This window comes from Pholcus phalangioides, unplaced genomic scaffold (assembly GCF_987345545.1).
Source record: "Pholcus phalangioides strain wild (caught in Gottingen) unplaced genomic scaffold, Ppha-v1.0 ptg000172l_1, whole genome shotgun sequence".
Lineage (NCBI taxonomy): Eukaryota > Metazoa > Arthropoda > Arachnida > Araneae > Pholcidae > Pholcus > Pholcus phalangioides.
Window position 1 is genome coordinate 4,864,142 of NW_028301637.1, and position 14,357 is coordinate 4,878,498.

At 35.9% G+C, this 14,357-nt stretch overlaps 1 protein-coding gene across 1 annotated transcript in view; it reads left to right on the forward strand.

Annotated features, from left to right (window-relative positions):
* Marf (Mitochondrial assembly regulatory factor) overlaps positions 1 to 14,357 on the forward strand; it is an 82,062-nt gene that overhangs the window by 45,402 nt on the left and 22,303 nt on the right. The window contains exons 9-11 of the mRNA XM_089255907.1: positions 7,096 to 7,217; positions 9,679 to 9,910; positions 13,596 to 13,698. Of these exons, the coding sequence (XP_089112033.1) occupies positions 7,096 to 7,217; positions 9,679 to 9,910; positions 13,596 to 13,698 (457 nt within the window). The remainder of the gene's footprint in view (positions 1 to 7,095; positions 7,218 to 9,678; positions 9,911 to 13,595; positions 13,699 to 14,357) is intronic.

The window sequence follows — 14,357 nt, forward strand, 5'->3', positions numbered from 1 at the left end:
AATTCATCAATGAAAGAAATAAGTTCAGAATTGATGAAAGTCCTCAATAATTTGGGACCTTGTTTGATCCGGGGCTTTGACTCCCTTTGACCCTCAACTAGAAACAAAAATGCATTTAGTCACCTGGAGTAAACACCAATTTTTATAATTCCTTGTTCGGATGGAAAAAAAGTGTTAATTTGGTAATTTTTTAATATACGTTTTTTTTTCTTCACCTCTATTACCGTGAGTTCGGGGCCTCCTCAAAGAGCGAGCCCGGTGCAGCCGCACCTGTCGCATGCTCGTGAGGGCGGCTGAAAGTCGTAGGTCCTTGTAAATGACCTAAAATTATGGCAAACTCGTGGGTTGTGATCGCTTTCGTTGCCGCTAATGAATTCCTGTGGTTTTGAAGGAGACATTCGGACTTAACCCCTTTACGATCAGAGATGTAATATTTCGTCCAAACGCCAGTGGAATAAATCCAATCCAGCTGACCGTTTCTACACTCTATTTTTCCCCTCATTGCGAAGGTTTACTGTAACCCCATGAAACAAAGTGGTGTCTGTTTCCCCCCTCTTCTCCCACCACATCACCATGGTGATATCTTAACGAAATAACAATGGTGGCGGTTCTCTTCCGCTTCTTCCCCCTCCTCGTTCTCCACGGCATCCCCCACACTCATTCATATAATGAATCTTTCTCAGAAATAATCCTCTGTTATATACCGTAGTTGAGAAGTAGAATAAGTAAAAAAAGCTACAAAGCAAGCTTGTAAGTGAGGGTGAAAAAGCTAGGCATTGTACTAATATTCTCTTATCCAATTATCTCTGTATTGTTCCTCCCAACCCTTTTTTTTTTTTTCACTTTCTTTGGAACAAGGCTACCACACTTGTCGCCTATACGTCTAATACAGATCAAATTTATCGCCAACAACTGGTAGGAGAAGGGGTTAATTACCGATAAACACGATATTGGTTAGAAAAATTTATTGCGTGAAACAAATTCTTGAATTTAATTATCGCTTATTACCTCCTCATTTCTCTTTCACTTTATCAAGGGATTAATTTGAATTCTGGAAATTCTGAAATCGTGAGAATGTAATACCAAAAATGTTTTTCGTCGTCTTAGGCGGTATGTTTATTGTTATTATTATTATTTCTTCAATACAATATAACTTGGTAGAGATTTATTTCTACATGGTGATTCAGAAAAGATGGGAAAAACTTTAAGAGGTGATAGTACACATCAATACAAACAATTGTCATCAAAGAATGCATGGTCTAACATGAAACGCAAATGCTCCAGCCCGTTTCGAAACGGCCGCTCCGCAAACGTTAAAAAGCTGCAGATGCAAGCGCGCAAATGTTTTCGGACTGGGCAACCGCCTGTGGGAAAAACGCTCACCGTACATTCGTGCTGCCTTTGTGGTACTTCCATTTGCAGCTGCGTAAATGAAATGCATGTCTGCTTTTTCAGTACAGTAGGACATTGATTATCCGAACGCATCGGGACCGAAGGGTGTTCGGAAAATCGATTTCGAAACGAATTCGATAACGCAAATTAATAAATTGAAATTCAGCAACAAAAACCTTAAAATAATTAAATTAACCGACTTATTCGGGAAAAGGAAATGAAAAAAAAGCAATATATTACAAAAAAAAAAAAAAAAAATTGTAAAGGAAAAAATAAAACTGTAAAACAAATAAATACGCGCATGATAAATAACGCCGTCAAACCATTCAAAAAAATGAAGCTATCTTTAATTGCTTCAACTTGCTCGTACGACATTTTGCAGTGTCATCCCGTAATAGTTTCAACATTAAAAATTGAAGCGGGTCAGCGTTAGACCGTGATTCTAACCACGCGAGGCATTTTGTGAAACGCTGTTCTGCCTCACTGTGCGTAATTACATCTATCGTTGGTTCATCTTCATCACTTTCACAGTCATCCCGATCAACTTGATCGTTCACTTTCGTAATTGTTTCTCCACCATCCAAAAAAAATGATATCCCGGATCATTACTATCAATTTCCAACCACTGAGACACATCCTCTTCTGACAGGATTGGAATACAGGGAGTTCCTGAAGCATATCTAAGGATTCTTTCGAATCTGGAACATGTTAATCGTCTTCAGTGGTTGCGTTAAAACCATGAAAATACGGGCATAACTTCCTAAAAAAACTTCGCTTCGTCCATCTGCTGTTTTCAAACTGGCTGCAAAATTTTCTATTTTATCGTAATTTTTTTTTTATCACTGATGGTTGCTACACCTTGTCCGCATTTAGCTGCAAGCCACCATCACCCGCTTTCAGTCTTTTCACAATTTCCACTTTTTTTTCGATGTTTAAAACAGCGTTTTAATTTTTTCACTTGAAAAAGACGAAAAGTGTTGGCACTACTAAAGATAAAGAAAGATTGAAAAATATCTTTTTAAGCTAGCTAGGAAAGATACTCCCCCCCCCCCTTTCCCGACACAACCGTGATAAGAACAGTTTTGTTGTCAAGAAGACCCTCGCCTCCCTTTCATCAAGACACACCCACAGAATTGAAATGAATTCGTAGACGAGAAAAAAAATGACGGCTAAATCTGCTCTTATTTACGCGTTTGTTTGCTTGCCAATCGTTTATAACTATGTAGTGTATTTACATACCCTATACCCAGATCCGCCATTCTTTACATCTATAGCTCACAGGTACGGTATGTACAATTGTTTGGAAGTTGATTATTGTACAATAGAACGAAGCCATCGAATTGGGAGATGAGATGATTCAAGTTCCAAGAAAATACCAACTGTTCATCATCATGGACAATAGAAAACTGAAAATGAGTTAGGTTTAAAAGGTGTTCGGTTGACCGACTTGTTCGGATAATCGATGTTCTCCTGTATTGCTAAAGTGTGCCATAATCCCGTACATTACAACTGTTAGAACGGTTGCACGCTTGAATAACTTCACAGGACTGGCGTCTGCGCCTTTTACTCACTATGAAGCAGATTTGCATACTGTTTCTTCTTCCCCAGATTTCATTTTCATGCATTCTGTTCTTTTTTCTCCTGATAAATTTAAACAGGAACGCCGTTTTAACGTTTGCGGAGCGGCCGTTTCGAAACGCGCTAGCGCGTTTACGTTTTATGTTAGACCATGCATTCTTTGCTGACAATTGTTTGTATTGGTGTGTACCATCACCTGTTGAAGTTTTCCCCATCTTTTCTGAATCACCCTGTATGTGAATTTAATTTCGCATACGAAATTCTTTTTTTTCACAATGAGGTTTTTTTTACATTAGAACGTTATTCAAATGCGAGTCTAATCGGAAGCTCACCGGAATGTGCTCTAATTAGCGTGTTGGGTACATTGATATGCCTGTTCAGAGGAGCGTTTGTATCTGCTCTTCCAACAGAACTCTGCTTTTCCTAGGGGTCGTTGGTGGAAAATTACGGTGAGTCGATGGACTATAGGATTTGGACTTCGTTTAAAAAAATGAGTTTGTCTATATGACCTTTAAATTTTCTCATTTGAAAATGCCATTGCTAACTACCGCATTTCCCTCGGGCGGCTCGAGCTTACATGGCGACCCTGACAGGAGGCTGACGGGGCTTCAGTATAGGGGACCTTGAGATAAACTTTTTTTTTAAAGAAGAAAGCCGCACATAATTGCGTACCGTGCAAAATGTACGTGACCATACGTCCCGCTTTTGAAGTATAATTTCTCTTTTTTTTTTTTTTTTTTTGTTCCAGAATCATTTTACCATTACCATCATGCCAGTTTTCTTAATCCTTGAAACAGCACTTATTTTTGTGAGCCATCATCACTTATCCTATAAAGATAATTGATATGTAATGAAATTATTTTTATTAAAAAAATTTTTTTTGAAGATTTTTCTGGTACTCTAGGGACCGGACAAGTGAGAAGTCCAATTTTTCCTTTGCTCTCATTTGACTATTGTGGAATAAATTCTGGGTGAGGGCATGCCCCCAGCTTAGAGCAGGGCCCCTAGGCTGGAATATTTTGTGGTTGATTTTGGATAATCAATGTGAGAGGATTATTCCAGTTTCTGTAATAAGCTATAATAAAAATTCATGGATTATTCTGCTTACATATGAAAAAACATTAATCAGTAGGGAGTAATCTCAAATTTCCTTTTTCTCTACTGCGATGAATGGGGTTTGAAGTTCTCTTGACCATTTACTTTTCATTACTGTCTTGATTTACTTTTAGATACCTTTTAATATTTTTGTATTTCACCGATTACTTAGTCGTATTTTGCCGTCATAATCAGGGTGTCCCATGAATCAGGGGTGGGAACTCTGCGCGCCAATTGCGCCGCACTGCGCCAAAATGAACATCTTGCACCATCCTGCTCCATTAGTGTATTTTCGTATTTTCTGCCCCAAATAGTGAATTTTGCTTCAGTATGCCCGGAATTTCGGAAAGGACGCCAAATAATTTTTGGTCCTGCGTGCCGAGAAACGATTCTTTCCGAGAAGAGCGTGTTTTATTCCACTGTACTTGAACTATCGTCTTATTTAAACTATCGGCCCCTCATCGGGCTTTCCATCGCGAAACCCCGATAATCAAGGGTGTAGCGGAGGGGACGACGACTTGGGAGTCTGGTTCCCCCCCCCCCCCCGAAATGTGAGAAAATGACCGAAAAAAGGGAAAAAGATGGCCAAATCCATTGTTCTGTCACTTTGGTCCCCCCCCGAAATGAAAGTGATCCCCCCCCCCCCCCAGAACGAAATTTCTGGCTATGTCCCTGCCGATAATATCCATGATCGTGCAACTGAAGATAGTTTGCAATGGTCTTTCAGCTTTAAAGCGCAAATGCGAGTCAGTTTCCGTTTTCAAAAAAAAATAAGTCGCCACTGGAAGCAGCAGAAATTACTGTAGTCGATCGTCATTGCGTCAAATCCCAATTTTTCGTGAAAAAAAAATTTCATTCCGGAAGTAAAAAGCGCATGTCTTCTGAATTACGAATGCTAATTCAGAAACCTTGCCGAATAACGAGTGTTAAATCGCCAATCTCGCCAAATAATGAGTGTTAAATCGCCAATCTCGCCAAATAATGAGTGCTGAATCGCCAAACATCGTGTTGATTCCTCCGAAATTGCCTCCCATTTTGCAACAATTTCTTTCCGAGCATAAAAAAATTGAAAACTTATAGAAAATTTTTAGCCCATTTGAAGTGCTGCTGTTCCAGACAGCAAATAGTGCCCTCAGTAATCAAAAATCATCTTAAATAGACTGGTGCGAAAATGACAGACGCTCTTTCAAACAAGGTGTCAAAAGCCTGAAACACCAAAAACAAAAAGCAAGCTGATGAAAAGATATTTTATAACAAAAGACAGTGCAGTTGTTTTATTTTGAAAGGGGTGGGGTTAACGAAAATATTCTTGTTAACTTCGCTGTTCCAATTTATAAATATCTGCTCTGAATTTTATATTTTGCTGCTCCAACACTGCTCCGAATCCTGAATTTTGCTGCTCCAAAGCTGCTCAGAAATTGACTTAGTCACTTCCCACCTCTGATGAATTAATAAATTGCTTAAAAAATAAAATGAATTGAAGGAATTCAGGTATATTTGAATGCGGTTTGCAGACAAGTTAATAATGCGAAGAGGAATTTTTTTTGCTAAAGGAAAACAAATTAGTTCAAGTTTTTGTCGATAGAGTCCAGCAGAAGTGATTGGACCTGAACCTTTCTTCAATCTCTTCGGTGTCCAAAGCGTTCATTAAGCTTCAGCCGGTGATTCCTAAAGCCTGTAAGTCCTTATTTAGCCTTTGTCTCATTAACTATTCGTCATGGAGATTTCAATTTAAAAAATGCTAAAAAATGTATTCAGGAATAACTGATCAGTTTTGAGATTGAAAATATGGTTTGTCAGGAAATAAAAATAAATTTTTATACTGTCCCCTAACTTCCAACTAAAAAGTTGGTGCCCTGTCTCTCCTGAAGCCAATAAAAAAAAATTCCAAGTTTCTGAGTGCTGTCTATTAAGTTTTGCAATTTTTTTTCAACTTTTCTCTGATTTTCTAATTTGAATAGCTAAGTTAGGGGGGATCCTATAAAAATTTTATTTTATACATATATATTGTGTTTTCACTCTTGAAACTAGCACAGCGTGATTCCTGAACACATTTTTATCATTTTTTAAATTGGAACCGTGCCCCCCCCCCCCCCCACGATGACCAGTTGATGAGATAAAGGTTAAATTAGGACTTACAGTACATTGTGTGCAGCTGCATGCATGTAATTGATTATTACAATTTCGTTATTTTCTAACTTGAAGCATTTTGTAAACTGCTTACATTTTAATAATTTTTTTTTTATTCTGTCCAAGTCTCCTGTAAGAAAGCTAATTTTTTTCAAACTTTCGATATTATAACCCCCAAATATAACGTTCTGCGGAACGATGGGGATTGTTATAATGAACATTGATGGTACTATTGTTTTGGAGGAATTTGGTTTTTCTAGATATGGATCACTGTTTATAAAGTATGATTCCACCAGAATATATGTGAGGATGTAATGAATATATTTTATTTCAGTATGGACATTTTTACTAACTGTCTGTAGCCTTATAAAACATGATGTGCTTTGTTTTGTTTATGCATTGTTAAAAGAGGGTGCGGAAAAAACTATCTTCTACTTGAGAATAGAGTGTTAGTTGGAATATATGGCTTCCATCATGGAAGGTTGTGTTTTATAAGTATGCAGTGAAATAGTCATTTTCTTTATGTTGCATGGTTTTGTGCATTAATTGGAGATCCCTCCAGTATTAAGTGTCTAGGAATCTTCCACCACCACTCAGAAAAGGCATCCCTTGATGCCGTTGTCTTATAATGATAAATAAAATACGCAAAATTTAGTGAAACCGATTTGTATTATAAGTTATTACTTGGGAATCACCAATTTTGTTACTGCTAAATGATTCACAATGAGCCTTGACTCTTGTTTGTTTTCGGTTTGAACTTGTTTGTTTCGGTTTAATCAAGTTTTTTCTCATCTTATAAATATTCAAGAATTTTATTTCGACAATTATCTCAATTTTCTATCAATTTTACCACTCAGTTCATTTCACCATCAAAAGTTTTTTCATGAACTGTTTTTGCAGGAATGTCTCTCAAAATCAGCTGTAAAGACAAAATTTGAACAGCACACACAGAGAGGCAAAGCTATCACAGAAAACTTGCGAAATCTCATGGATGAAGCTTTTGAAAAAGCCACAAAACTAAAGTATGAAATTCTGCTTATTCAAAATCTTGCACATGTGGTTGATAAATTATGAAAATATTTTTTTGCTCTACACTTACATTTTTATCGAACTTATCTATTTTTTTTAAAAGCTTCCAATTTAAAAACTATCTTGCAACTAGACAAGTTAATATGCATGGTGTGCATGATATTTTAATATAATTAATCCTTGAAGCAGTTTTTAAATTTTCCCTGATCCACGTTATAATTATCACAATAGAAATACAAATACAAAAACAATGCCACAACAGGCGAAATGCCCAACAAGGTGGCTGATAAAAAGATGCCCATAACAAGTATGGATGTGATATATTTCAAAAATACAGCAACCCATTTAAAATTATGGTTGTCTTATTCTAAGTATGGAATGGATAGCTTCTCAGTTTACCCAACATGTTTATTGTATTTCTTTTCATGCGTGTCAATTGTTTTAGAATTTACTACCCCTGGGGATAAGCTATTCCATTTGTTAACAAGAAAAAATTCCTGCGACACCATAACCTCACATTGTCCCTTATCAATTGATACTGCTGTCCCCTTGTAAAAGCAGTTGATTGATATTGTACTAATAATTCATGGTCCATCCCTATTCATCCCGTTGAAACTTTTGAACACTTCGATCATATCTCCCTGACACCTGCGTTCAGCCAATATAAACACATTCAAAAATGGTCTCTCTTCATAACTCAAGCCCAGTGTGCCAATAAGGACACACGTAGCTCTTCTCTGCACCCCCTTCAACCAAGTCTATGTCCCTCTGTAGGTATGGTCTCGAAAACCTTACATCCGGGATAGTGACACCATTCAACTCGTAAGAGAAACGTGGGTTGTTCGAACCAAAATGACCATGCACTTGTCAACGCTTGATGTCATGTTCCATTTCACCATTCATTTGCCCATGCTCCAATCCTGTTTAAGTTTGTTTGGAGCAACTCCTTATCGCTTTGATTCCCGACTACCCTCATTAGCTTCATGTCACCTGCGAATTTGCTAGCAATGCCATCGATACCCTGATCAAGTTTATCGATAAAAAGGGAAAAAGTATGGGGCCAAGGACACTTCCTTGAGGAACTCCACTTGTGACGCCTGTCCAACCAGAGAATTCCCTGTTCACCATAACTCGTTGTGCCCTTTCTCTTAACCACGATTCTATCCAATTCAACAAGTTGCCCCTAATCCCAATCTTGTATAAACGCTTCAAGAGTTTACCATGGTGGACCCGATCGAATGCCTACTGGAAATCAAGGTAAACAACATCTACATTTTTGCCCTTACCCAAAGCCTTCATCATGTGATCATAGAAGCAAAGGAGGTTAGTAAAATATGACTTCCCCTTCCGGAACCCATGCTGATTATCGGACAATACATTATTCTCATCTACCCACTTCACCAACTGCCTTTTGATAATAATTTCGAAAAGTTTCGAGAGGGAGCTCGTCAAACTCATTAGACTAATTGGACACAGCTTCTCTATTACCCTTTTTAAATATCAGAACAACTTTAGCAACCTTCCAATTTCTTGGGACGATACTCTCATCAGCACTACTCCTGTAGATCTGTGTGACTGGTCTCAATAATTCATTAGCACATTTCCTGAGGGCCATGGGATAGATATCATCTGGTCCTAGTGCTTTGCTTGCACATACCAATCACCAAAACCTCTACCAGATGCCACACACTTTTTCAAGAAGTGTATATATATATTTCCGATTTTGTGCTGGTGATAAGTGTTTTCCCCTCTGAACACCAATTATAATAATAATAATAAAAACAAGAAAGAGAAATACTCCAGCCATTTCTATTATTTATACTGTGTATTCCTATACAACCAAAAACATTGAAAAATAAAACAAGTCTCTCTCTCTCTCTCTCCTGCTGTTATTAAACTCTAAACAAAAGCTGACTGTGCCCACTGGCAGTTGATCTCACAGGTTTAGGGGGTGATGGGAAACATATTTATAAACGAAGTCTTCTGTACAGAGCTGGCTGGGCTTTGCATTGCCAGAATAAGAGGGTTTTAAGGATGCAAGTTATCTTTTAATTTCATAAGTACAAGGTATCAAATCAGGCGAGATATCACGTCCTTGTAAGGATTGAGGTTATGGTAGTAAAAGATGACATAAATTTTGATGTTGGAATGTGGTTAGTAAAACAAAAAATAACTTCAGAAGCAGAGAACAGTCAAGATTTGCACCAGCCACCTCAATCAATTTTTCGAATCGTGGTATTTAACAATTGACTAGAATCTGGTATTTTTTGTATTTCCTGGTATGGAAATATAAAAATTTTTTACAACTGCCTACTGTCCACACAAGTCTAAGAGTATTTGATTTGTAAATGGATTAGTTGTCGGACCATATTTTATCCCCTGCAAAATTTTAGTGAAGCAATTCATCATAATGGGGTACTTTATTAAGAAATACTTAATTTTTTTTTATATCAGGCTTCAAAGATTGGCTCAACGGAATGAACAGAAGGACAAGCTGGATTTTACAGAGCAACAGCTTTTGCTACTGACCCAGGAAGTCAAGCATCAAATTTGTCACATTGTGCAGTTGGTTGAGGATAAAGTTGCGACAGCACTCAGTGAAGAAATACGAAGACTTGCCATTCTGGTAGATGAGTTCGAAAGACCTTTCCACTCTGACAGCATTGTCCTGAACGTTTATAAAAAGGTATGATCTTTCCTTGTCATTAGCAAAGTAGAATTACACCATATTCAAGCAATGCTACGTGTGATATTCAAATAAAAACCAGAAAAACAGAGAGCTTTTTGATTTTTTTTATCAAATCAGACAAGCAGAATTTTTTCTTCTTTATTTTGATTTTTTTTATGGAAAGATTAGGTGAATTTAAAAAAATATTTTTAATTGTCACACTTTGAGATAATGTAGTTTTTGAGATAATTCACTAGTAAGAAGTCTCTATAGTGCCCAAGTAGTGTGGTGGTAAAAGATGCTCGTCTGCTACTGTGAAGGTTGCCATCACAGTCGCAGGTTCAAACCCGAGGGAGGATATAGATAAGATCTTTTCCTTGAGGCACTTGAGGTGGCCACTGATAGATAGCGCCTTCATTACCAACTCATCTCATTAATGGCAGTAAATTGCAATATAGCTATATGACCAGAGTTGGTGTTTGGTGAAGTAGTAAGGAGTCTAAAAAACTATGCTCTAATAGAAATATCATTAAAAATACTATTTAATGATTGAGTTGTTTCAAATTATTTTCACATACTTTTGATTGTATATGCTATCATATTTCAGTATAAAGTTTTGTGCCAAAGTGGTAGGATACTCCTCTGCCACCATGAAGGTTGCGTTAGGTGCCAGGTTCAAACTGGGGAAAGAATATAGATAACAAGATATTTTCTGTAGCAAGCTTCAGGTAACCATCAATAGATGGTACCTTCATTTCCAACTCCACTTGTTAATGGCAGTATATTGTGGTATAGTGATATGGTGGAAATTGGTATGTGGTGAAGGAGTGCAAAGTTTTACATATCTTTAATACTTAATTTTTTTACAAATTTAAAAAAAATGCATTAAAAATAGCTTGCATGCTTGATAAAACACCATTACATCAATGTAATTGATTAAAAATTGATTCAAAATGAAGGAAACTTCAGTTCATGGAATGAAGCAAAAGGTTGAGATTTTGCCAACACAATCTTATTCAAAATTGAATTAAAAATTTTTAAATAAGATTTTTAATTAAAACTTTTTTAATTTTAAATAAAAATAAGTCAATTAAATCTCAATTTTTTTTTTTTTTTTCACAAACTGAATAGTTTTCTTTATATTCTGAATCCATTTTTATTCAATAACATTGATGTCATGATATTTTATGATACACGAAAGCTATTTTTAATGCATTTTTTTTTTAAATTTCCAAAAAGTTTAGTATTAAAGACATGCGAAATTTCATACTGGCATAGGATAGCACATACAATCAAAAATATGGGAAAAAATTGAACTAAATTGATGGTTAAATAGTACCTTTAATGATGTTTATATTAGAATATAGTTTTTCCACCATAATTTTTCTCCTATAAATGGAACATGGTTTTTTATTTGCAAAAATAGCAGATAAAAATTAATTCAGACATTTCCAGTTTTTTATTGTATATAGAGAAGAGTTCAAAGTATTTTTTTTTTGCAAAATAAATTTGGAAACTTCAGGTTAATATAAACTTTTTTTAAACAGAATTTTTAAATTTTACAATTTTTTGGAAATTTTTTCCCCATTTTGATTAAAATTTGGCAAAATTTCAATTTTGAAGTAAATAGAAAATTATTTTGTGTGTTTCTACCTCTTAATATATCAAAGTAAATCAAGTAGTTTCTTTGCACTGTTATACATAGTTTTGTACTATTCAAGAGAGGAGGGCACAGTAGCCCAGGTCGATAAGATACTTGCCTAAAGTACCAAAAGATGTTTAGAGGTGTCGCGAGTTCAGTACCCGGTTTGTCTTTGTCAGAAAACTTTCCTGACATGGGTACAACAGAAACGGTGACATGACCGCAGAAAAAATTGCTACTGCAGGGAGTCCCCATCGAGGGGTTAGTGCACCAACCTCTCAATGAGTATAAAAAACAAGCCTGCTGTTCGGAATCAGCAATAAATTGTAGATCCCGGTCTAATTAGTCCTCTTGTGCAGAAAATGACTGTGGTGCAACAAAAACGATCAAACTGTTCAAGAGAGTGGGATTCTAGAGATATCTTATGTGCAGTACATTGCTTCAATTTTTCCGTTCGAACCACAGGGTGTTGTGATCATTCGACATGTGTATGGGGCGAATTTTGGGTAATATAACATAGAATAGGCTTTCTGGGGTGCATTGTGTAGGTACTTTTTATTCTTGCATTCTTAGAAATGCATGTTTTATGAACTGCAGACGAATCAAATCGAGATAAGCAATCGTAGTCTTGTTATGTTCAGCTGTGTGCAACCATGTCACAAGGATATCTCACATTAGAAGAAGCTGTTGGATATTTAGAAACTCATTCAGATTCCAAATTAGAGGACGTAGATATATGCCAATTACCTGCTAGTGAACCTAGGAATATCACGGGTGAAGAGGATATTGTTGAAAATGATATACTGACAACAGTTCCAACTAATGTGTGAGGAATGTTAGACAATTTTGCAACAACAAGGATTAGGTGTTAGAAACCCCCAAAGCGTGTTCTTCAAAAGATCTATTGCAGAAAACATAAGTGCAATATTCATATATTCATGTGAAAATTTCAAGAAAACGCCAGAAGGTTTTAAGCAATCAAAAAAAAAAAAAAACTATTGTGTGGGATAAAAAAAAAAATTTTCAAGAACCTGATCAAAACCACAGCTGTGTATTCCATTGGAAAAAGATTTGCCGTATGACCATTGTAGCATATTGGATAATTCATTCAGAGTTGCGAGAAGCAGATCATATTCACATTTGGAATTCCGAACAGAAGTAATAATGAACCTTCTACGAATGAAGGAGGGGTTAATCATTCATCCAGAGGTCCATGTTGTCAGCTGAAAAAAAGATGTTGGGTCATCTGATGCCATTATATTATATCTGTGATGCAAGGATGGTGTGCGGTTTGCCAAAAAAAAAAAACCACTGTAAATGCTACCAATGTGAGAAATGGGTCAATCAAAGATGTTTTCCTTCTATCACGGACATTAGAAAATTAGAATCTTCTGCCCAAAATCACAAAAAAATTAGAATCTTCTGCACACATTTTTGTGCGAAGAAAAACCGGTATGTGTTGTGAATTCGGATTTGTAGTATAAAATAGAAAATTTTGCATGATAACTGTACTCCAGAAATAAATAATTGTCAGAATATAGGTGATACCAGTTTTCGCTTTCAACTCTCCCAGAGTACCCATTTATGGAACATCGTGAAAAACAAAGAAAAAAATGTTTTTCTTCAAATTTCAAAGTTGATCTGTGTATAGGCATGTAAAAGGACCTTCAAATACCAAATTTGAAAACACTGCACGACTTTGTTCATAGTTTGGCCTTTAAATGGTTAATAGATGAGACCACTTGATGTGGTCAACCACAACTCAGTTGCAAAAGAAATCGAGCAAATATTGAGATAAATACATTAAGCGAATGATAATAATTTGAGAGTTCATTTCCAACAGTTTTTTCTCATTCTAATTTGGAATAAATTTACTATTAACTAACCATCAACATTAGTAAACAGTATTTTTTGCGAAAAAGGACTGTCACATATTCAAGAAATTTTTCCTTAATTTCTAAAAATTCTTATGATAATACATGTAGTGGAAAGTCTGTGCACCCATGCTTTTTGTGAATTTTGTTTTTCTCATGTTTGTTTTGACCATGATCATCCATACAGGAGTTAAACAGCCATGTAGAACAAGGTTTGGGAAGTAACCTGAGAGGCCGTCTATCTAGCACTCTTCAGATGACAGTTGAGAATTCTCAGAAAGAAATGATAAGTGAGAATCTTTGTTGAGATACCAGTAATTTAAAGCATAAAAGAGTATAATTATATGCTTCATTAAGGTGATAAGAAGCCTAACTTGAAATTAATGATAACAGTTTGTGTTCAACTAGCAAGGGAAGGGTCCAAAAGTGTCATCCTCAAAAAGTTTTTAAATATTACCACTAATTCTACTCATTAAAATATGCACAAAAATATCCTGCAGAATTGTTATGGGTCACTCAAAAAAAAGCTAATATTAATATTTTGAACTCCAATAGAGGCCAAGAATAACAAAAAATCCCTCAACCCTAGAAGCTGGAAAGAGAAGAAGGAAATTTGTGCGCAAAAGTGATAAATTAAAAAAAGTATTATTTTTGCTTATGCTTCTTATGCTATTTTGTCTCCCATCACTTTCTTTTATTGTCATTTTCTTCCCCCCCCCCCCATTCTTTTTCTTCTCCTTGCTTAGAATTCAACAGAAAACAAAAGGAAGAGCTAGAGAGTGAAAAGAAAATTTTATAGATATCGCCAAGAAGCATGAAAGGCGATGAGTAGCCAACTGTTGTAATTTTTAATAATTTTTAGCAGCTTTAATAATTGAACTCCACCGCTAATTTTTTTAAAATGTATTTGTGGGTGAGATGAATACACTTTAATTTTTTCATTAATTTT